Here is a 24,458-nt window from a genome sequence, read left to right on the forward strand (position 1 = left end):
TGGCTGCTCTGATTTATAGTATATCATCCAGGCTGCTCTGCTTATCTTTTACAAGCTAAAGGCATTTCTGTCTGGGAATCAGATCGAGTCGAGCCGACAGCCAGCAGCTCCCACACTGATTAGCATCGAGGGGGAGAGAGGTGGGTGGAGGAAAGGGAAAGTCAGCAGGTGTCTTGATTGCTCTCTGTAGTCGTCACATTCTGCGTGCTCTGTTCCATTTTTCAGGTAATTATTTTAGATGTGAATGCGAGGCTGCATAGCTAATGTAAGTCTCTGTGAGAGCCAAAATTGATATGTAGCTCTTGTAATCGATGCCTTCATACACTTCGACGTGTGTGCACAGTCATGTAGAGCGACGAGTAGGTCATGTATGTTCCACAATCAGTGTCAGCCGTGGAAGTGAGGATCATTCCTTATGTGTGAGATGCGGTTAGTTTGGTTTTAAAGACTAAAACTGCCTTTCTAATTGCACTGGAGAGAAATATGAGTGGGGATGAACTGCAGGAAGAGACAATTAAATTCATCCATCCATCCATTATCTCTACACCGCTTAATCCTCATTAGGGTCCCAGGGGGGCTGGAGTCTATCCCAGCAGGCTTTGGGCGAAGGCAGAGGACACCCTGGACAGGTCACGAGTCTACTGCAGGGCGACACATAGAGACTAACAGTCACACTCATATTCACAGCTGTGGATAATTTAAAGTTACCAGTTACCTGAGCTTGTTTTTGGACTGTGGGATGAAGCCGGAGAACGTGAAGAAAACATGTAAACTCCATGCAGAAAGATCCCGGGAAGGCTGGGACGCGATCCGGTGATCTTCTAGCAGCAAGGCGAAAGTGCTAACCACCACTCCACTGTGCAGCCCCGATTCCGATTCAACTCAATTCCATTTTATTCATATAGCGCCAATTGCATTTCAGATCGTCTCAAGACGCTTTACAGAACCCATATGGTCTGAAGCCCCAGAGCAAGCCCTAAGGCGACAGTGGGAGCAGACAAGGAAAAACAGCAATAAAAGCAGATTGAGATGGGGGAAAAAGCTTACACTGAGGATATGACATCAGTTGCCCACAGGGTGTATCAGCAGACGTGGGAGGAGGCCCCGACTCTGATGCACCACAGACAGCAGGTGTTACAGGACTGTACTCGCAAAACCGAGACTCAGCTTCTTGGACGAGACTCAAATAGACAGAGACAGAAGGTTAAAGCGGCACAGAAACAAAGTCGAACAAGCCTGGAGGTCTGAAACAAGCATATGAAGAGAGAGGGGGGCAGTCAGTTGGCTGGTGATGGCATACGATGCCGTACTCCGAGGCCCATTTATAGCAACGAGTTGCTGGTTGATCTGCTGGATCAGTTGGACGCTGCGCCTCCATCTGCCTCAGCACCACACCTGGTAGGTGGCAGAGTGGGAGCAGCGATGAGAACATGAGGAAGGATCGTGGGGATACCTCACCTGTTCGTGTCTCTACGCCAGAACCAGCATCATCAGGCAGTGTGGAAACGATAATGAGCACAGGTGAGGGAGGAAAAGACAGGAACTACGCAATTTGAGTTGGAAATTAAACATTTTTTTAATGTTTCGCAGTTCTGGCATTAATTTCAGTGATTTAGCTGCATTTAGCTTTTTAAATTTTAGTCTTTTCTACAGTACCAGCTTTGTAACTATAGAAATGTTTTAGTTACTGTTAGGTGCATTTTGAGGTAAAGCGTTAGAATAAAATAGTGGGGAATGGGAAAAACAAACAACAAAAACTTAATGCTCTTCATGAGACTTTTAAACAACTTTTTTGAATAATTTCTGACATATCTAACATTAAACTCACACAACTGGTCAGCAGTTTGTCATTGTCTTTGCCTCTGGAACTCATGAAATATAACCAATACCAGCTGACATGAAAGAATCGAGTTTACCAGATGGACTCTGATTCCTGAAGACTCTTATTGAATTTGCTGTCACTGATGGACAACTTCTATGACCTTTTTCTTTCTCAGTATGAGGCCAAAAAAAGCAGGGCTGCGTTCCAATATCCATTCTTCCATACTGCACAGTATGACAAAAGCACCTGTGTGTCCTATTACATGCAGGTTGTGTTGTGCAGTATGCAAGCCAGCACACTTTTCTCTCCATTCTGACCCACAATCCTCTGCATAGTTACTTCACATACGTCGCGGTGTCCACACAAGTATGAACAACATTGAGCTGTAGGCAGTGCACCAACAGATGACCATTTTGCACTACAGACTGCAGCCGTCAAAGTCAAACGCGTGATATTATGACAAAGTATCTCCCAGTCATATGCAAAGTGCATGAAACAGTATGTGCTTTGTGAGGGCAGCTGTAGTACGTACTTAAAATGAAAAGAAAAAATATGCGATCTGGAACACAGCCTGATTGTTTTCAGCTTCTTCTACTCTGTTTATTGCAGTCATGCGCAAAGTAGTCTACAGCACCACCTTCTGATAACTTTCCACAGCACAGCTCATTCACTTCAAACATCAGCTAATGGAAACACTAGCATTTTCTTAGTTTTTGTGTGCTTGTTTGTTTTGCAGCATTTCAACACCTGCCATCAAATTCTATTGACAATGACATGAAAACACTGCTTACTTCTCTCCAAACAAGCGGCTCAATTTTATGTACAGTTTTGACTAAACTAAATTTAAAGAACATAAATGTTAACCTCCTTGCTGACCATTTTCTAGTCTGTATGTAATACATGATAAATGTGCAAATTTGTTGTTATATCATGGCAATGAATCTGACTTGAGAAGAAGAAAGCGTGAAACCACTGCAGGAATCCAGATGTTACCCGTTCACTCTTAAGCTTCACCTCTCTGCTATACCGCATCAGAATCAACTTTACTGGTCAAGTTTATACGCAAACAAGGAATTTGACTCCGGTGAATCATATCTCTGTATCCCACAACTAAAATAAGGTAAAATTTGAGGAGACAACAATAATTATAAGAGCATATAATATTAATATTCATAACACTGTATCTACTGTACGAGAGAGCCTCAACCGAATGGAGGACACAAAAGGAAACTTCCCGGTCGACTTTACTCTTCTACTGACATTGATTATCTAATGAGGTAACAGATCTTGTGAAACGTGCTCGTGAGCAGTGCTTTGTGAATAATTCACAGGGCTGGTTTGCATAGTAAAGGGACTCGCAGCTGAGGGGGAAGTCGGAGGAAAACAAAGAGAGATGGAAAGTCGAAGGCAGCGGAACGTGCTTGTCCGCTCGTTGTCTAATTACTGGCGTATATCTAGATGTTGTCAGCGGTGTCTTGGCTTTCTCTGCCACACTGAGGTGCCCACTGGCCCATTGAGCTTCATGCTGCCTGTCATGGCCGACTGCTAACCTGATGTGTTTACGGACACAAATTAGGGTGGAACTCAGGCAGCTCATTAAGGCAGAGGGGGGAGATTGGAATTGAAATAGCAAAGTTTGGGGTCCCAATCTGTTTGCCCATCGAGGTCCGTGCATCTCGACAGGTGTGTGAAGATGCCATTAAGTTAATGCCCAGAATTACTCCCACAGAACAACTGCAAGTACATGTGATGGATTATAATTGGATCCTGAAGTGAGGAAAGGCAGCTCAGAAGGTCCTTAATGCACAGAGCTGAGGCTGCTGGTCTGTCAAAGCAGATTTTAAATTAGCTTCAGTGTCATGGAAAAAAATGTATTTACAGTTTTCTTTGCGGTCGCCGGTAAATATTCCTTGTTTAGTCGGCTGATTGTGTCTCAACCAGATGGCAGTTTCATTTCCTTTCTCTTCTCTCAATTAATTGGGAGAGGTGTGCTGCACGACTTGATAATATTTATTGAGTCGCTCACAAAAATACAAGTTCCTTCTCACAGACTGGAATTCACATTTAAATGGAGCAGCTGAAATGTCCAATTCTGATCACATCTGTCAGCTGCCTGTTTGAGTGGTGAAATTAGACTTTGCTGGAATAATAAGTTCCTTTTTGCTCGCAGGACTATTTCCCCTGATCCAACTTTACTCCCTGAAAGACTCGACTCCTCTTTGGTCAAACTCTGCGGGAGCATCTTCTGCCAGTCAGTCGACCTGGAGGCCTGTTCCTCTGCAACTTCCTCCCAGCGCATTGTTCATCTCTGGTGTCATAGTTGGGCTAATTAAACGCGGGGCGCACAATGATTATTGCTTGCTGCTCTCCACATGCATTAGCATCTGCAGAAGGCTCTTCAGTAATCTCCTTCACACAGGAAGAAGCGCGATGAGGAAACGCAGCTCGCAAGCTGCTAATTAAACCCAACCAGGCCTACTTCCCTCTCTCCGCCTCCTCACAAAGAACCCTCTAATCACTTCTAACTCAATTTGGAGGCAAGTAATTGATGCACACGTACAATTTATGATGCATGAAAGAGGAGGAACGCTACAGGTTTTGATGCCAATGGTCGGACGTGAGAGGATGGCGTGATGCCAAAGTTGTTCTGAATGTGTTGAGCTTGACCGCAAATGGCGTAACGATGATGATGACAGTGCAGCATTGGCATGAGGCTAATCAGCTGTCAGGCGAGCTTTGTTGTGCATGTTGCAGTCTTTATTCCAGTGTTAGAATTCCTCTTTTTTTGCTATTGAAAGTCAACTTCTGGTGCACACAGTGGAATAAACTTCACCGAACATTTAGCTTCTCGGGACAAAGCGGCTTGTACCAGGAATGAAATCCAAAGCAGCAGCGACAGGGAACGCTGCCATCTTTTTCCGAGCTACAAGCAGCGGTTCCTAATTCACAGAGAAGCTCTGCAGCCGTATTTCACGTGTCACCATCCGACGAGACGTTTCCTATTCAAATCGCGCTCTATGCACAGCGGCAGCATGTCATATGAAGATGTTATTCAGTTGTTAACACTCCACAACGTTTCTCCCCTCCGCCTAGCCTGTAGTGGCTTCTATAATGAACCACGGCGCTAACAGCTCTTGTGGATCTGAGCGCTAACACCGTGGTTTGATTTGATTTTAGCTCTACGGAGAGAAGGCAAATAGAAAGAGCTGCCAATGAAATCCAGCAAGTTTACTCGAGTCAAGTGAAGCCTTTAGGCTGTAATTCACTGACATGAAAAAAAAAGATGAATTTATTTTCCAAAAGGGTTCATCTTGCAGTTGTAACAGTTCACATTTACATAACTCTGGAGAGGAATTTGCAGGGATATTTTAATTTTAATAAGATGTTCTTTAATACTAAAGCTTCAAGATTAATGCTTTTTGTAATGTGCAGTATTATAAATCTGATCTGCTGTCCAGTTCTGTTTTAAATGTAGAAATGTTCAAACACTATTTCATGTCTGCTGGAATTTATACGGTGTTGTTGCATGCTATTTTTCATCTTTCTTGTCTGTTTTACTGTAAAATTAAATATTTTTTCTTAAATAAGCAACAGTTGTGTTTCTCAGCTCTGACTTCTAGTATTGTAGATGATTTGACTTTCCATTCGAGTTCCATTTGGCTTTTAAACATCCTGCACATCTCTGGCAACTGTAAGTTCGATTCCAGTTTGACTTGAGCGCAGATTTATTCCAAATCGATGAGACTTGTGACAAAATCCGTGGATTGAGGATTGAGCCTTGCTACTCATGAGCAGCCATGAGTGCTGAAGTCAAAGGTCGTGGCTTTTTTTCTTCTTTCCTGTATCGATCCCAGTCAAGCTTCACCTGCCGGAGAGCTTCCAGTTATCTCTGCTAACCACATCGCCGTCATTAAACCAGCTGCCGGTGAGATCATTTAAGAGTTATGACGGCTAAGTCTTGAGAGTTTGAGCACTTCTTTGTGTAAAAAGTGATCATAGATGTGATTCGAGGTCAAGAAGTCGCCTCTGTGTTATTACATGTTGACATTTGATTACAGCTTCATATTTACAGAGTTTTCCTGCCCGTTCGAACTGGCCAAGTAGTCGAGATTGTCGCCGGCTATAATGATGGCTTTCGGCTCGTAAATCCACTCCGGGCCTACGCAGTCTGGCTCACACCGCTCTTATAATTATGCGTGTCTTTTAAGATTTCTGACATAGTCTGAACTTTCTAATCAACCCGAGTAACCTTTTGCTTGGAGTTACAGTTCTTAGGTAAACACTCCTCTGGCCGGAGGCGGCGGTCTGAGCCAATCGACTCATTTGTTCTGTTTGAAAAGTGATTGCTGCCGAGTGGCGACTGCTTTAATTTGATTGATGTGTGGTTCACCAAGCGGTGGATTTGGTTGTAATTACTCTTTGTGCTCACCGTGATAAGGAAATTAATCAAGCCATTATGTTGCTCCCATTTTATCATCAGGACACAATAATTGAATAAACCAACCTCACTTGTCTTCAAAGTCGCTCTGGCTCGCAGCGGCAGACTCGCCCGCTGGAAGGGTAAAGGGCTCGCCACTGCTGATTGGCTGATAGGGAGGATGTTGAGCGTATTTCACATGATGTAGTCACTCTGATTGGAATAATCAGGACCTGTTCTTCTAATTTAATCACAAAGCAGTGTGTACAAGCAAATAATCTGCTTTGTTTGGAGCAAAAATGATTTCACTTGTTGACAGCGATGGAAAACAAAAATATTAACATCGCACTGTAAAAATGCTCTTAGAAGTAAAACATTCTACTGAAGTAAAAATATGAAAAGTAAATTCACTCCTGACTGTTACATTAATGTGTATGACCTTGAGAAGATTGTGACGCATCATTGTGTAAGCAGCCTTCTCCTGGCTGGTTTTTCGTGGCTGTTTTATTCGAGTGCTTCCCGACCTTAAAGTCAGGGTTATAAGATAAATCAAAGACTTTCTGACATGATTAATGAGGCAGGACAAAAGATAACAAAACAGGTTCTGTACTTGACTTTTCTCTCATCTTTACTCCCTCTTTTGCCTCAAATCTTTAGGGTGGAAATCACTCTGTTACCAACTTAGAGACATCCAAAATGTCTGAAAATTAACTAAGAGGTTCCCACTGCTTTTTTACAAACGGGTCACAAGACAAAAATGTTGAAAGCCGCCGGTTATGTCTTGAATAATGTATTTTTAAGCCAAAACCTACAGCAACTATTACTTTCCTTTTGAAAGTTGTGCAATAGAAGTATAAAGTGGAAATCAAGTGAAGTAGCGGTGCATCACAGCTGTATTTAAATGTAGCACCTGAATAAATGTGTGTAGTTACTTTTCCCCCACTGTTCCTTTGTACAATGCAGGAAGTACTTGTGTTTTAAAGGCTCCCTCTGGTGAAAGTTCTTTTTTTTTTTTTGCCTCGTTAATGTGTCCCATTGGCATTTTTAAAAAAAACGCATGATGAGGAAAATGGACTGCAGTGCATCGATGGCACTTTCAAAAATGTAGATTCAGTCTTCCAGGGTTTCATATGTAACAAACTTAATAAACCAACCCTGTCACTTTGCAGTTTTCTGTAGCATTGTTATTCTTCAGAATCCGTTTCTGGTTTGAAGATGTTTGTTTGGCTTACTCCAGTATAGCCATTTCATAGTTTCACGGCATTTTATCAGAGTTGAAGATGAGCTGGTGTGCTCAAGCTGCAGCAAGTGATGGAGAGAAAGGTGGAAAACTTAAAGATCTGCACTATCTAAAGAAGGAAACAGTGCCGAAGTACATCTGAGCCATTTTTAGGCAGGAAGGGATTAATTTCCTGGAAAACAAAACATCCAAACATGTAACTCCGATGCACAAAAACGGGTTTTTAGGGGTTTAATCAATGACCGGAGTGGGACTTAGAAACTATTTGTTTACAGATAAATAGTGAACCTTGAAATTAAAAAGACAACAGAAAACATACTCCCGGCATTACATAACTGCACCCTGATGTACTGTCAAAGCTTCACGCTGAAGCTGGATGTGAGATTTGGAGCTGGCAACTGGCAAAGACAGAAAATTGCCTGGGGCCGCTGATACCTCCTAGCTGGGGCTAAAGAGCCATTACATCTTTGATGTTCACTTCCATCATTCCGCCTTCCCATCATGCATTGTGAGGAAGAAGAGGCGGCCAATTTGGGGGCAGATCTCAGACGCCCAAAAGGATTTGCATCCATCGCTGCAGTTTATTTCGGCGGGAGGAATGTTACCAAAAAATCTGTTATCCATCTACACACATTTGGGAGGAATGCTGTCTCTCGTGGGAATATGAGGTGATTTTCTTACTTTTAAGAAATGAACAGTTTAACTTGAGCAGACATGACAACCACATAAGTAGCAATGGCAACTGGATTAATTTAATGGCAGCGTAAGTGGTTCACAGTCTAATATCTTATGCTTAATATGCCACCTCAATCAGAAGCTCATTTAAATCAGAGCTTCTTCCAGTTCCAAATGTCATTTCATGATTCTGAAGCTTTCGGTGCAAAAAAATCTATTGACATTTCCCTCAAGTTCTGAAGTTACTTCTAATGATCAAGTGGTCGGATCCTTTGCTGACGTGCTTAATTGATTGGTACGCCTTAATTGCAAGCCAGTGTGTTTCTTCAGCTTCAAAAATCTCTTAACATTTAATCAATAACACTCGACCTAAAAGCATGCATCTCCGCTTTGCAGTGAAAAGTGTGAACAGGTTTTGAGCGTTAGCCGCTTGAGGGATGTGTTTCATTCACTCGGTGTGGGTTTTAATTGCTCGCCGGTGTCCTTTGGGTGGTGATAAAGTTGCTCTTGACTGGAATCTGAAACTTGGATAAACACTCTGAGTGTAAATTAAAGCAAAGTGACTTGGGACCACCCTGTTGGGATTTTAATTGTGGTAGTAGATCATCTCTTTCCCCAGTAATTATCTCAACTATCATCACTCGTATAATAGCGATAATCAATTGTTCCTGGTCGCTCTGACAGGGATAATGAAAAGTTTATTAGCCTCCCTGAACCTCACATGAGTGGCTGGGGAACTCTTAAATCATCTGGTGAAATGGGAGAGAAGAAAGAAAATAAAAAAGCATCCCAGTTCTGCACCTTTTATTGTCACTTAGTCACACTTTTCATGATTCCTGAGAGGATGAGGGTCATGCAAGTCCTTCCTCAGTCTGCATTATGTGCCGTGGTAGACTCAACATGTTTACAAGGTAGTAACTTAGAGCAGAGCTTAGTGAGTGCTAATTTAGACAATTTGGCAACTCTCCACAGGATGTTAAGGTTATTAGCCTGAGGGCCTCTCCACTGTACGGAGCGATGGCACTCTGAGGAAATCTTTTTTCCACTTTGTGTCGAAGTAAAGTTTCTTCAAGAGTTCTGCACCTGATTTCTACCATTAAATTAGCATGAGAAGTAGCCAAAAATGTGATGTGCGCTTCAGAAATCTAAAATACTTCTTCATCGTTTGGCTTTAAATCCTCTGTCCAATGCCTGACGTTGCTTTCCTGTTGTTGCTGTTTTTGCATTAGCTGTATTGATCCTTCCAGGTAGCTCCTCTAACTTGTTTGTTATTCACTCGCTCTGAATCTTCCCGAGTCTCTCGCTCAGCAGGACGGAGCACCTGTGAGGATGGCATGACAACGGAAATCACAAGAGGGTTGACTCGTACGGATTTTTGAATGCTGGATCCAACAGGCGATCAGGGTTTCATGCAAACATCAGTTTGTTCCAGGCGTGGTGGAAAAACCTAAAGATTATGATGCAACGAGGAGTCATAATGCTGCCACTATAACCGGCACTAGTGGAAATCTGTAGCAATAGGAATCTGTGGGAAAACAAAGTAATTAAAGGGGTCAGAAATACTTCTGGTATACAAAATGTGCTTGGTTTTGATGATTTTATTGTAGTTTTTAGTCTCAGACCTTAAAGTGATGACAGCACTTTATCGTTAGCTTCATAAAGGCATGACCACATTCTCCACCTTCTCATCCAACTCCTACCAAGAGAGTTTACGTCACAAAAACATGAGCTGCTCCTTTGAAATACAACAGTGCAGCCATTAAATGAGCACTTTCACTAATTTAAATTAAGTGTACGTGAATATTCCCGTGTAGACTTGTACACTGCACTTGCAAACATGCATAATTAATGATTAATTGAACTAATTGGACCCTCCTAATTGGAAGCAGAGGCTGCGAGGATACACTGATTTACGCTGAGAGAGCACAACAACGAGGAGGAAAAGGAGGAGGAGGAGGGAGTGCACTTGTCTGTTTGTGCTTTCAGGAGCAGATTAGATCACAGAATAGAAAATGCAGAAATACCCCTCGAGTGTTTCTCAATTCCATCTCGTAAGGTCTCATTCTGTCACATCTATGCGCACGACAAAGGAAATGGAAGGAAAAGGTACGTTTCCTCGTAGAAGCTCCGTTCCCATCTATGCTGCTCTTCTGGAGAAACCCCAGAAGGTTCATGGAAGCAAAACTGTCAGGCAGCTTTCTTCACACGCTCCGAGTAAACACCTGATTTGAAATAGCGGAGTGCAGATGAAAACATGACAACATCGTGCTGAATGTAATTGGGGCAGCCGAGAATGCAATCTGCATTAATCGTCAGTGTGATTTTTTTTTTTTTTTGACACGTTTTTAAATGCAAACACGGGAGCTGTGCAGCGCTGCTCCGCCGGTTGGTTTAATGGCTGCCTGCATGCTTCTTGCACACCTGTACGGTGTTAGCTGATGTTGTGAGTTTTGAGCCCTCCGACAGCGAGCCGGTGTTGTGCAAAGCAGCTGGCAGATTACTGAGCAGCTCCTGGCAGATATTGGAGCAGTTCATCTCAATTTTACATCGTAAATGGGGTGTGGACAATGAAACCGTACACAAACCACGATGATCCTCCTGTGGGCTCCGCCAGTCGATGATGTTTTATGGATCTCATCTCGGCACAAAGCTGGAAGCTCGACGGACAGGCAGATGGTTTAAAAAGAGGAAAAATATTAGACCAGATACCCACTTCTGCACAAATGTATGAACTAACACCCTTCTGTACATTCAATAAGTGATGATAACAATTTCACTACCGATTCATGTGGAAACTCTTTTCTCAAATACTCCTCTACTCAACAAAATGTCAAGAGTGTGGAAAAAAGTCACTCTGACATCTTCATACTCCATGTTTTGTCCAACTAACAAACCAAAATCCAAAGATATTCCATTAAATGTCACACTTGAGAAGGAAAATCATTCAGTCTTTGAAACTACAACTAAAGAATGCTGATGTTTTATGTTGATGAAATGAGTTAAATCATTCATTAATCATCAAAATAGTTGCCAATCATTTTCTGTCCATTAACTAATCACTGGGCTTTTCACTGAACTCTTTATTAATCGTCATAATATGGTCATTTTAAAAGATGAATATATCTGCAAACCAGTAGCCAAGCCGCGCTAGACCCATGCTCTGAAGACGCAAGGGTCGGGGCACGCTCGACAGGGAGGGAGGCGGGCTAAAAGGTTGTCTATCAAATCACTCTGCAGCAATTGGGTAGGTATACAACCAATCAGTGCAACGAATAGGCTCCTGGAGCGCCGGAAATCAGAGGATGCGGTAGTTCGGTGAAGCCTTATTTATACAGTCAATGGGTGAAGCTCAAGTATATTAAAGACATGTTAACAGAAAGATTATTCAGAGTCGGTGCTAATGGAGCTCAACGACTGTTGTTGTTTTTGTTGTCGACCCTGGCAGAGAATTAAATTTGTTGCCATTGGTTGTCTAGCGCAGCTAGGCTAGTTGTTTCCGGTTGTTTCTGTCAGAATCGTCACGCCTCTGTCGTCACTTCGTTACGCCCGCCTTCTGACTCTACACTTCATGGTGATTCGTCCGGCCAGTTTTAGGAGCATCCAACCTCGAGCCTTATGGAGGGTAACTAGACCCACCCTGGCAGAGAATTAAATTCGTTGCCGTGGGTTGTCTAGCGCGGCTAGGCTAGCAAACCAGTGCAACAAGTACGAAATGAACTAAATTCTAAAGGTTTATGAATTTTCTCCCTACATGATATTTACTTCTGATTTATTGTGGACTTGAAGCACGACACAGGATGCCTCATTTGCTTCAATGCTTAACGTAACCGTGATGTTTTCTTCGTGTTCCACTGAAGGTTTGTGACATATTATATTCTGTTGTTTTGCCAACACATTGCATGAAAAGACTAAAACCAACGCTGTGCTAATTTATCTCTAAATACCTTCCAACTTCCCACTCAGCTGCTGCTTCCCAGCTTTTATCTTTTTAGAAAAGCTTAGTAATGGCCTCAAACAGCAGGGCACTGTGATTTGTAGTAAATAATATTCAGTCGAGAATAAATGGTGTATTTGTTGGAGATTCTTTTCGGCTGCGCTAGTTATTGCAGCACCATTGTGGCCTCATTCTGCTTGCATCACAATGAAGGTAAAGTTGGGAGTGACTCATAATTAACTGATAATTAAATACTGAGCTCAACCTCATTGGAATAAAAGATGTTACTGGTCTGACTGACTGATAAAAATGGAGCTTTGTGGCACAGAGGAATAAGATATATCAGGAAATACTTGAGGGCAGGATGACTTCACTGGTGGTTTGAGTGACACTTTTATGAAAAGGTAGAATATCACCAGACTTCTGCTTTAGTAGGAGGTTTTAGCAGCTTAAAACTCACAACATTTCTCTGGTGTCAAAGTCACAGGCTTTCAGACATCCGTCAGAAAAATCCTAAAAGATACATTCTTATGCGATGAAGCTGTATTTCCAAATGAATTAAATTTTAACTGTAATATAGCATTAATGCATTTCTAATCATGTGTAATAATAATCGTTGACTTTTTGCCAGCCAATCATATCTTAGATGGGAATGGACTCGTCGCCATGGCAATCCAGAAAAATGGAGGCAAAGCTTCAAAGGTGGTTAACATTGTAAAGGAGCCAAGTCATGTCAACATTATTTATATATCAATGCGTTTAAAACAACAGATGCTGAGCCAAAGCGCTTCACAATGCAGAAATAAGGCTGCTGTCTACTGGAACCCAAACCATGATATTATCCTGGAATTTAAAACAGAACTTAAGTGTAAGAATCCTGACCAGCACCCTCCATAATTATTGGCACCCCTGGTTAAGATGTGTTCTTTAGCTTCTAATAAATTCAGTTTTTTTCTAATTAATATAGGACCACAATGGGAAAAAAAGAGGAAAATCCAACCTATAATTCAAGTGCATTTATTCAGTGGGGAAAAAATAATTCTTTTACATCAAATCGTGTGTGCCACAATTATTAGCACCCCTGATGTTAAGACTTTGTACAACCTCGTTTTGCCTGCAAAACGCCACCTAATCTTCTCTCTAATACATTTTCCTACAATTTTCAGTGAGACTATGCTTCTGCAATAAAAACTGAGTTTATGTTAAGGCTTTTAACACATCTTAACCAGGGGTGCCAATAATTATGGAGGGCGCTATAGGACACAAGCCTCACTTTTTGGGTGAGAGTTGTTCAGACTTATGCTACTTCCACTCCTCCAAATGTGGACTTGTTTGTGGCTTTTTTGAAACCACTTCCTACTGAGTCATACTGTGACCTTTGCAGGAGACAAATCTTTCAAACTGTAATTGAGAATGCAGGAAGAAAGTAACTTTGGGGATACAAAGTTGAGCCCAGCTTCCTCCGCAGTAATTGTGCATTATCAGAGCGTTGCATTGGGGTGACTCATGGGTGGCCGAGAGGTTAGACGCCCAAAATAAATACATTCTAGAGAGAATGATATTATCACACTTTCTGGCTTGAAAACAAAAACACTGTCAATGTATTTGGCAAACTAGAGGTATATAAACACATTTCGTTGGTTACGACGTTCGCACTGTACTCATCTGTCCCTCTAGATTTGGAGCCACACAAAGGTGGAAATTGTATCCTCGCTGCTTCTTTTTTTTTGTCCTTTTAAAAGCACCGTCTTTCTATTTGCGTCGTGTTTTTGTGCACCATCTGTCAGTATCGGCATCAGAGGCAGCAGAGCCCCATGTTGAGAGGAGATAGACGCTCCCTCTGTGACAAAGACTGGAACAAGAGCTAGTCACAGCGTGGTCGCTCCCCTCGGCCTCCCGAGACAAAATTACTCATCGCCGGGAGAGCCGTGCTTTGCATAGGTGTTACAGTATGGCACGCATGATGACAAAAAGAGGTTTCAACCTGAAGAAGTGGCGTTTTATCTCCACCTGCATGCCTGTACAGAAGCCGGTTTCATTGAGTGGCAGTAAGGGGCTGTAATGGACCTGATCCAGCCTATGTCTCTATTTTACCTGTGTCATGGTAAACAAATCCTGTCAGGGTTCTGGTGGATTAGAGTTCACGTAATTCTTCGTCATCGAGCATCCTCACTTAATCCGCTCGGCATTTGCATTCATTTAAAGCTTTTTTTTTTTGTTGCTGTTTTGAATTGTCCCTTTAAATACCTTCAGCTTCTTCCCGGTTATGAATTACAGCTACAAAAGGACGGCTGAGAGAGAAAGTGGATGCATGGGAGAGAGAGGAGAAGAAGCTGTGAATCCAGGTGCTTATAGCTTAGAAAGTTATGCCAATAAATTGCAGGGCCAGATCACAGGAACGTGCATTTGGTGACAGTGAAATCAATTTCGTTTAGAAGTCCTCAACCGCTGCCGAGAGTGTGATGACAAAAAACAAAGAAGCAGAAAGGAGGGCCAGTAACAGAAGAGAGCTTTGGACTACTTTCTGTTCCTGCTTTATTCAGGGAAGCAAAGTGAAGCACTCAGTGTTTCAGCCTTTTTCTTCTGCCCCGATTAAGTTGTGTATATTGTTAGGATCCTCACAGGAAGCACGTCCACCGGCTGGAACTTAATTGCATTTTGTCACATTGAACTCTGTCAGCAGCCAAAGACCTGAGTGTGCAACGAAGGATAGATAAATTAGCATTAAAGAAAGAAGGTTCTTTGGAAAAGTGGGAAAAGGTACACTGTGGTTTCCTGTTGTACAGTGTCTGATTTACAGCTGGGAATTGACTGTGATTCTTTGGAATTGGAAGTCTTTCATTGGCTGGGTCTCCTTGAGAGTAAATGACATCAAGTGAAATAATATTTATTAGGATGAATTGTTTTGGGTGGTCTCTATATCCCACTGCATTGGAAAGAGAGCAGTACTCCACCAAGGCTGCTCAGTCGCATCATTTCCAATGGCAGAGATCACGGCACTATAAAATGTGTCCATTTAGCGTAGATGTACCCACAAACAAAATGACTTTGCGCTGAGCAGAGGTGTGTGTTATGCATGTGTACGTTATGTATGGATACCGAATCACATGACCTAAATATGTAGGGGGCGGCGGGAATTGATGGGACTCGGAAACACCCCCACAATTTAATCAGTTGTTCCTTGTATCATTTCTGATGGATAAGTCCTGACAAGTTCGCAATGGTGGATTTGTAGTGGGATCTCAATCATGTGATCGTCATCAAGTAGCTGATATTTGTTGTCATGGTTACAATGACGCCGTGCCGCTATCCCGCAATGATGCAGAAATCTTTAACAACTCCATGGATCCAGACTATGAGACGCATCACTGCCAAAATCTAATCAGTTGGTCCTTGTGTCATTCCTTTTTTAAGATTTTTTTTTGGCTTTATTTAATAGTGTTTAGTAGAGATGCAGACAGGAAACTAGAGAGAAGAATGGGCCGTGACTGGAATCTAACCCAGGCCGCTGCATTGAGAACTATAGCCCCTGTTCATGGGGCGCATGCTCAGCCAGTTGAGCCATCTGGGCGCCCAAGTCCTTGTGTCATTTCTGACCTTCCCTGGAAATTTCATCTAAATCCATTGATCTGTTTTTTAGTAATGTTACACACAGACAGACAGATGCTCACCCATCATCACATAACTCCACCATTCCTTGATAGAATAATGAACACTGGTAGCAGTAGGAGCTACCACATCTTCTGTTTTTGAATTTTGAAGATTTTAGAACTTGCAGCACCAAAACAAAAAAAATTCCAAAATCAATATATCAGCATCAAAGAAGAAAATCAAACTAGCTGCACTGGAAACACTCCCCCCCCCACCTGCAATGTCTACGCTTAGTAGTCAGAGCTGTTTTTAAACTTTTAATTTTATCTGTTAGTCTTCATCAGCAGCGTAGAAGTAAGATTACTTCCTATCCATGAGTGTTATTTTGTTCAGCATGGAAAATTGGACCACTGTTTTAATTTTTAGAAACTGTTTACAGTCGCATAAAACAGGAAAAAGCAGCACACCCTCACATTCAGAGAGGCCTTTTCTTTTGATTAACTATTTGTCAGACATCAGTCTGATTGAATTTTACAGCAAGCATTTCGTCCTCTCCCACAGAAGCATTTGTTGCTCCATCAACACCGGGAGAAAATGAACCAAATCAGCAGGTTATTTAAAGGTTCCTTTCCCGTCAGCCTCCTGATCAGACTAATCATCCTTCTGTTTCCCGTCTTTATCTCCCCTCTCACCTCTTGTGCACTCGGTCATGTTGGAGCACCCAGTGTGCCGTTTTACATTATTAGTTCCCTGTCAGGGTCGCTTCTTTTACGCCGAGGAGCCGAAGAAAACGGAGGTGAGGAAGATGGAAAGTGACGGCTCCTGCCTGCTTGTCGCTGGGGAGGGAGGAAGAAGAAGAAGAAGAAGACGAGGAAGAGGAGGAGGAGGAGGAGGCGGCATTGACGGCCTAATCTCTGCCTCTGATTATCTTCTCATTACAATCAGACGGGAGCCACTCGATGAAGAGGAGAATGTGTAATTACGCTAAAATCTCCCATGACTAAAACAGAGAATAATAAGCAGGGCTGGAAGTGTGTGCTCACATCCCATCATTCAGTTTATTTAGCTGCTCGCTCTGTATTTGACTGCAGATGAAGATTTTCTAGGAGATCCCGATAGAAGCTGGTTGATTTTTTTACTTTTTTTCTTCTTTTTTTTTTCCAACAATGTCTTTATTATTCAAAAATCAGTCACACAAACTACCAAAAGTTTGGGGTCATGTCATGTTTTTCATGGAAACACACTTTTATTCATGTGCTAACATAACTGCACAAAGGTTTTCTAATCATCAATGAGCCTTTCAACACCATTAGCTAACACAATGTAGCATTAGAACACAGGAGTGATGGCTGCTGGAAATGTTCCTCTGTACCCCTATGGAGATATTCCATTAAAAATCAGCCGTTTCCAGCTAGAATAGTCATTTACTGCATTAACAATGTCTAGACTGTATTTGTGATTAATTTAATGTTCACTGAAAAGCAAGGGCGTCAGTTTGTTTTTAAAAGTGGGGGGGATGGAGACCACAGCTATTGTCAGATGGAAATGCACACCCTGGGTGGCGTGCTGTGTAATCGGGAACACCGGGGATATTTTGTGGCCCTCTACTTGAGATCAAAGTTTAGCATTGGTGCGGCAAGCCTGCTTTTCTCATATGCTTCCGTGTCGTTGGTAAGACAGCACTTTGAGAAACTGTCGAAGAACGGCGGCAAAATACCACATGCTGGGCTTGAACTCACAACCACCGAACCAAAGGCGGAGGCTGAACCTGTTGAGCTATCGGTACATGTGGGTAGAGAGGTCTGTGGGCCGCTATAGTACTAATTCTCCCGGGCCGAAATTTTGCCCCTGCACGCCTCTGGTCGGAGCTTCCACTTGGCACGGGCGCATATTTAGCATCTGCACGTCTTTTTTTTAACCTCACGAAGGTGTGCTGCATGTCTGTGCAACTCTAGGCCTAGTGCGGATGGTGCGTTCAGGAGCGTCAGAATTTTCTATACTGCTGAAAATAACTGGGTTTACAACGGCTTACATGTGAAGAATTTGAATGTGTTGGAGACAAAATAACCCCTGATAAAAAGTTGGGGGGACACATCCCCACCGTCCCCCCCTAAACTGACGCCTATGCTGAAAAGAACATGCTTTTCCTTCCAAAATAAGGACATTTCTAAGTGACCCCAAACTTGAAGCGTTAGTGGATATACAGAAGAAAACAACAACTACGGAATGAAATAAATTAAAACACACTGACAAACAAAAAAGGAACTGCTCCTTTCTTACAACAAAGTCAGTCAACTTTTCACCAAATCCACGTCCCCAAACTTCCTTGTGTTCTTTTTGTTTGCCCCTTTGACATCATTTGTCTAATCCAATTTATGATAGTTGTTCTGTGAGGTTTTTAATTTTTCCAGAACAGAGCAATCACCTTTTTACAATGTAGTGATCGGCGTACATTTGTCTGTGCACAACATTACTCAAAAACAAAATTAGAGATTTGGATGAAATTTTCAGGGAAGGTCAGAAATGACACAAAGACCACCTCATTAGATTTTGGCAGTGATGCGGCTTATAGTCTGGATCCACTGATTTGTTAAAGATTTCTGTATCATTACGAGATAGCATCACTGTAGCTATGACAACAAGGGAACACTATGTCGACTGCCTGCTGACGATCACATGATTACAATCCTACTACAAATCCACCCCTGCGGACTTATCAGGACTTATCCATCGGAAATCATACAACGACTGAACAGCCTTTGCAGAGTGCTGAGCTCTGAGTGCTTTTTTTGTTTATGATAGTTACGCTCTTTAGGATACCGACAATTTAGGATCCAGAAATAATCTTCTCACATGTAGCTCTGACCTCTTCTCATAATGTTTGAATGTTTCCGCGCTGTTTTTATCAGACAGGCATGATGTACTGTATGTTTGCATTAACCTGTTATAATGAATCAGTCTGATCTGTGCGTTTGAGTTGCACTCGTCTGCCGAAATTTCCCTTTCCAGATCGTCGCCTCACTTTTAAAACTGTGTGGCTCCTTGATTTTGAGCGCATCAGATGGGAAGAAAATCAGCAACAACTTGAACTGTTCTCATGACCACGTCAGCGTGAGATAGAAAACAACATTTTCCCCGCCAAAATGTCACAGCAGCTGAAGCATGTAAATAACTACATTTCAAATGACACATCCATTTGAATGGTAAATGGCTGACCTCCAATTTTCTTCCTGGAGAAGTGCTGGCAGGAAGAAATGGAGGGGAATAAAAACACATAACCCAGCAGACCAGAGGGAACAAGGCTAACCAAGCATGCTGAATCGGCCCCCTTTTCCCAGTCATATGATGGAAGCGTTAACTGTGTGGACAACTAGAAGTTTTCACTGTGGGCTCAAAAGCCTAAAAAAAAACAACCCAAAAACGTAATCTTCTATTTCTTTTTCTCGCCTCACAGCTCTGAAACAACAACCTGCCAGCCGCTCAAGACTGATGAGAGGAAAGCGGCGGACACGAGGGTGGACACGTCTGAAAGGAACGGCTGCATCAAAGGACGCAAACACCACGGCAGCCACCGCAGGGCCAGGAGGTGAGCGATTCCAAAACATCAACAAAAAAAAACAAAAAATTAGCGCTTGTAAAGAAATGAGAAAGTTGAGAAATCAATGCCGCTTGAAAGATGCGGTATTGTTGATCAGAGCGAGTAGTCTTTCTGATGATGAATGGTTGGAGTTTGTGTTGTTTTTTTTTTGTTCTTTTGGAGGTGCTTTTGTAGATTACAGTGCTGATGATAAAGCCTTTTGAACAGCACGCACCAAAAACTCCTTCAGGGCCCCACTCTGAGTGGGGGAAAAAAACCTGAGCTAATCTCTATATTCTGGTGCAGGGAATGTAAACAGTGTTATCAGGCTGGGCCCTGTGGAGAAATACAAAGATGTTGTGAGAAATTCCACACTGTGTCATTCAGATCCTCTCTTTCACCAAACACCTTGAACCAAAAGTCTCTGAGAATACTTTTCAGACTTCTTCTTCTGAGGTGGGAAAATCAATCCAAGCAGCTTTTTTTTTTATTTTATTTTTTGAAGAAACCTCTTAATTAATCTGACATCTTCAAAGCCTCCGCAGTCACACAGCAGGGGAGCAGCCAATGATACGTAAAACAGGAATGAAACCGCACCTGAAGTGTACGAGAGGATCACAAACACCGATCCCTTCTCTTTGGGTGAACTTTACCCGCCGGCCACTTCTCTTTGTTTTTGAATTTAACTGAGAACGCGCCAGCATGCTGCCTTCTGATAATCATTTTTCAGGTTTCTGCAAGAAAAGGCGTCTTAAGAGGGGGAAAAAAAGAAAAGAAAAGCACGGTGCGAAAGATTTATAGCGTTTGTTATCCTTGAAGCCTTTTTCTGTGAGCTGAATCGACACCAGAGGACTTTTCTCCTCAGCAGCTCTGAATGACAGACGGATGAAGTCATTTAAAACGGAAGCACTCAGGAATCACATGAGTACGAGCATTTTGTTACAGAGAAAAAATATAATGCGATCATCACATGCCCATCTCTTGACTAAATGTTTTAAATATATTATTTGTCTTGTATTTTTATTCTATATTTATGTGATCCACGGTTAGCTAGCGTCAGCTTTGCATCTGTTGTCTCTGGACAAGTAGATGAAAAATACAGCAACATAATCTGTAAAAGTTGCACTACACCAGAAAGCTGTCAAAGCTGAGGAAGTGGAAATTTCTTCTAATTTGGCAAAAACATGTGAATGGAAATGAATGGAAAGTTCTGAACAGAGGTGAAAAAGCCTCTTGGATTTGAAGGTGAAACATTTTCAAGAACCAAAAAGTTAGCATGACCGAGGATCTACAAAGCCAAATGTCAGATTAACCCTGGTCAAATACTGAGATGACACGACTTCCATCCATCCATCATCTATGCACCGCTTAATCCTCATTAGGGTCGTTGGGGGGGGGGGGGGGGGGGTCTATTCCCACTGATTTAAGGTCACAAGGCTACACAGACAGACAGACATTCACACCTACAGACAACTTAGAATTCCCAGTTAACATCAGCATGTTTTTGGACTGTGGGAGGAAGCCGGAGAATCTGGAGAAAACCCACGCATGCACAGGGAGAACGTGCAAACTCCATCAGAAAAATCCCAAGCCCAGGCCGTGACACGAACCGGAGATCTTCTAGCTGTGAGGTGACGGCGCTAACCACTCTCATGAATTGCTTTTTTTTTTTTTTTTTTTTTAAAGTGTTTATAGGACTACACTGAAGTACGTCCACTCTGCACTAGTACTTCTACCTGAAGGTCAGCAGAGAAGAGGGATGTCTGAGGAGATACAGCCGCTACATGCAGACTTAATGAAAGCTCACTGGATGAATCCCACATCCCCCAGCATTCACCACATGTAGACACATGAAAAATAATGTGTTTGCATTCATTCATTTCCATTTATTAAACGGTGACTAATGAGCCAGATCCATTTCCAAATACTTTGTCTCAGTTACAAGCTCTGCTGAGAAAAGTCTCCTCCGCTGAGGAAGACATTTGTTCTTTGGATTGTTATCTTGCTAATTGGCTGGCAGCAGCCTGATTCAGCAGAGAACCCAAATGTTCATTTGAACATGAAACCATGAACTACTGAAACTGGATTCCTTCAAGAAACAGTATGTTGGCTCTCGTGAGTGAGCTCTAGAAAGGAGTTGTTGCCAGTTAAATAAATCATTTCCGCTAAAGCATTTAATTACCGGAAACCTCTACGAACAGAGAAATGAAGAAATGTGGTTTGAGAAGAAAAGCAATCTGCTCTTTGGGAAAATAGGAATTCTGCATTGAGCAAATTCTCATCAGATGTCCCTAGATCCCCTTTTCGTACGCCATCGTTCCACAAAATCACCATTCCCGGTGTGGCTGGCAGTTGACTGCTCTCTCATTCTCCCTTTCATTCTCTCCACCTCATCAAAGGAAACTGTTTCTGCTGGCAAAAAGAAATGCAAATGCTCGCCTTGTGCTCTCTCTTCCACAAGGCCAGAATGGTGGAGGTGTTAATGAGTGACAAAGCGTTCTCATTACCAGGAGAGGGTACTTGGGCTTGGTCTGTCTAATCAGCCCTAATGCATTTCATTTCCTAATGCTCCCAAACTGCCGACTACACCAAGCAGGGTCATTTATTATAGCAGGACACTCCTCAGCATCCAGTGGAACAGGCACATAGTCTCCAGAGCCTCTGTGGTCGCATATATCAAGGAGGAGTGCAGTTTGTCATTGTCTGGATCAGTCCGGATCACACTCACCTGTGTGCTCGACCTTCTGTTTGTGTAACATGAAGGTACATTCCTGTGAATTTGACGTGCAAATGGCAATGATTACCCTCCAGTAAGCATGAAAGTGACTCAAAATGTAACGTGTGCAGCTGCTATTTGCAGGCAATTTGGTGTTTTCTGCCCAGAGCCGAGCTGAATCTCATGCTGTGCCACGAAAATATCCTGAAAGTAGTAATGTTGCAGGGGAGAAAGTTTCTCTCCAATTAGTAGTTATATGCACAGCGTCGCTGGTTTTCATTGTTTACATTGTTTTTTTGCATAATATTCTGCTTAAAATTGTTTAAAAAGCTAATTATTTACTGTTAAATTAGCTGTTAAGACTCTTAAAATGATTTCATTACTCATACTTTCAACACTGATATAAAATTTGAAATGAAGACCCTACAATATTGTACATTTTTTGCATTTTTTATTTGTATAATTATGCAAATTTATCAGACAATTTTGTATACTAAGGTAAAACACTCTAATATTAGATAAAATATATAATTATCTGACTCACTAGTTAACACCTTACAATATTATGTCTTTAATGAATGTGCTTGGTTCATTTAAATATTATAGGTAGGACCCGACAATATGATTCATTCCGCAAAATTAACTCACTAATGTAAATGTGAAGGTAAAGACCCTATAATTATATTCATTATACAAATTTATTTGTCAAATTTAAATAGAGGAAAGACCCTTCAACATTAAATATAATTCTGATTTATCTACTGTATTTAATGGTGAATACCTTAAAAATTTAAAATGTGTACGCTTAAGACCTTACAATATTAGAAAATCTGTTAGGCGAGTTTAAATATTCAGACCCTATAATCTTATTATTTAGGCCCTACAATAATATATAAATGAGATATTTTTCTGATTAACTGGCTAACATCCTACAATATTATGTATTTTCATAATTTTACTTGACTAATTTAAATGTTATGGTTAAGACCCTACAATCTTATTATTTATGCAAAAATCCTAACATAATTGAATATCAAGATTAAAATTCTACAATATTATTTATTAAACACGTTTATCTGGTCAATTTAATGTAAAGGTTCTGCGATATTGTAAATTCTGCAAAATTACATGACTTATTATTTCAATAATGAGGTCAAGACCCTACAAAATGATTTGTGATACAAATTTATCAATGAAATTCATATATCAAAGATCAGACCCTGTATTATTATTTATTATACTATTTTAATGAAAGTGTACATGCTTAAGACCTTACAACATTCTTAATTACACAACTTTTTAGGACAAATATAAATATTAAGGTAAAGACTGGACAATATTATATAAATGGTATATTTTTCAGATTAACTGTTGAACACCTTACAATATCATATATTTTATAAATTTACTTGACTAATTAAAATATTTTATTTCATACACAGCAATCTTTTATTCGTGAAAAAATCCTGATTCAATTAAATATTAAGATTAAAACTCTACAATATCATTTATCAAACAACCTTGTCAAACTAATTTCATTTTAATGTTAAGACCCTAAAATATGATTAATTCTGCAAACCTACCCAATGTTAAAATATTATTTGTGATTCAAATTTTTCAGGTCTTATCAAGGAAAGACCCTGTGTTCTTATTTATTATAGTAATTTACCTGATTCATTAAAGGATATATTGTAAAGGACCTTACAATATTATTAATTATACCACTGTGTTAGACAAATGTAAATATCATGACAAAGGCCCTAAAATATTAAATTACATATTTATGTGTCAGTTTTTTGTTTATTTTTTTAAAATGCTGTTTGTCTTTGTTTGTTTAAAATTAATAAAAGCTTAAATGAAAAAAACATATCTATCTGATTAGCTGGTTGGCTAATTAGAATATTATGGTTAAGACCCTGCAATCTTATTATTTATGCAAAATTATTCCTGGCTTAATTAAATATCAAGATTAAAAGTCTACCATGTTCTTTATTAAACAACTTCACTTGTCCTTTTTCATTTTATTGTTCATAACCTAAGATTATTAATAATTCTGCAAAATAGCCCGACTAATTAAAGCGTGTACACAATAAAATAAAATTGTATCTGTTTTTTTATTAAAGCTGGAGTCTGCAGTTGTGGAGAGAGTTTGTTGATGTTTAGCTAGCATGTGGCAGATTTACCTTGTCTTCTACCCTTTTCTCCATTTCCTGTTGTTGTGAATAGTTGCCTGAGAACTCCTCTGAGCCTTTTTGTTTCCCATATTTCGAGCCAGAGCTGTGTAGAAACACGACATTTTATTTCAGTGCACACACAGAACGGATGGCTAGCAGTCCATAAGGCGAAACCGGCTGAATCTGACAGGAGCTAGATTGAATTAGAATCTTCTAGCTTTGCATCTTCCAGCTTTAATGAGGAGAAAATTCATGTTTAATCGACTCCATTTCAAAGTGCATATGTTAGAGCTTTGCGCCTTGTTGACACAC

At 41.1% G+C, this 24,458-nt stretch overlaps 1 protein-coding gene across 1 annotated transcript in view; it reads left to right on the forward strand.

Annotated features, from left to right (window-relative positions):
• Positions 1-24,458, forward strand: part of srrm4 (serine/arginine repetitive matrix 4) — a 74,895-nt gene that overhangs the window by 30,931 nt on the left and 19,506 nt on the right. The window contains exon 2 of the mRNA XM_022208446.2: positions 19,134-19,265. Within this exon, the coding sequence (XP_022064138.2) occupies positions 19,134-19,265 (132 nt within the window). The remainder of the gene's footprint in view (positions 1-19,133; positions 19,266-24,458) is intronic.

This window comes from Acanthochromis polyacanthus, chromosome 7 (assembly GCF_021347895.1).
Source record: "Acanthochromis polyacanthus isolate Apoly-LR-REF ecotype Palm Island chromosome 7, KAUST_Apoly_ChrSc, whole genome shotgun sequence".
Classification (NCBI taxonomy): Eukaryota; Metazoa; Chordata; class Actinopteri; family Pomacentridae; genus Acanthochromis; species Acanthochromis polyacanthus.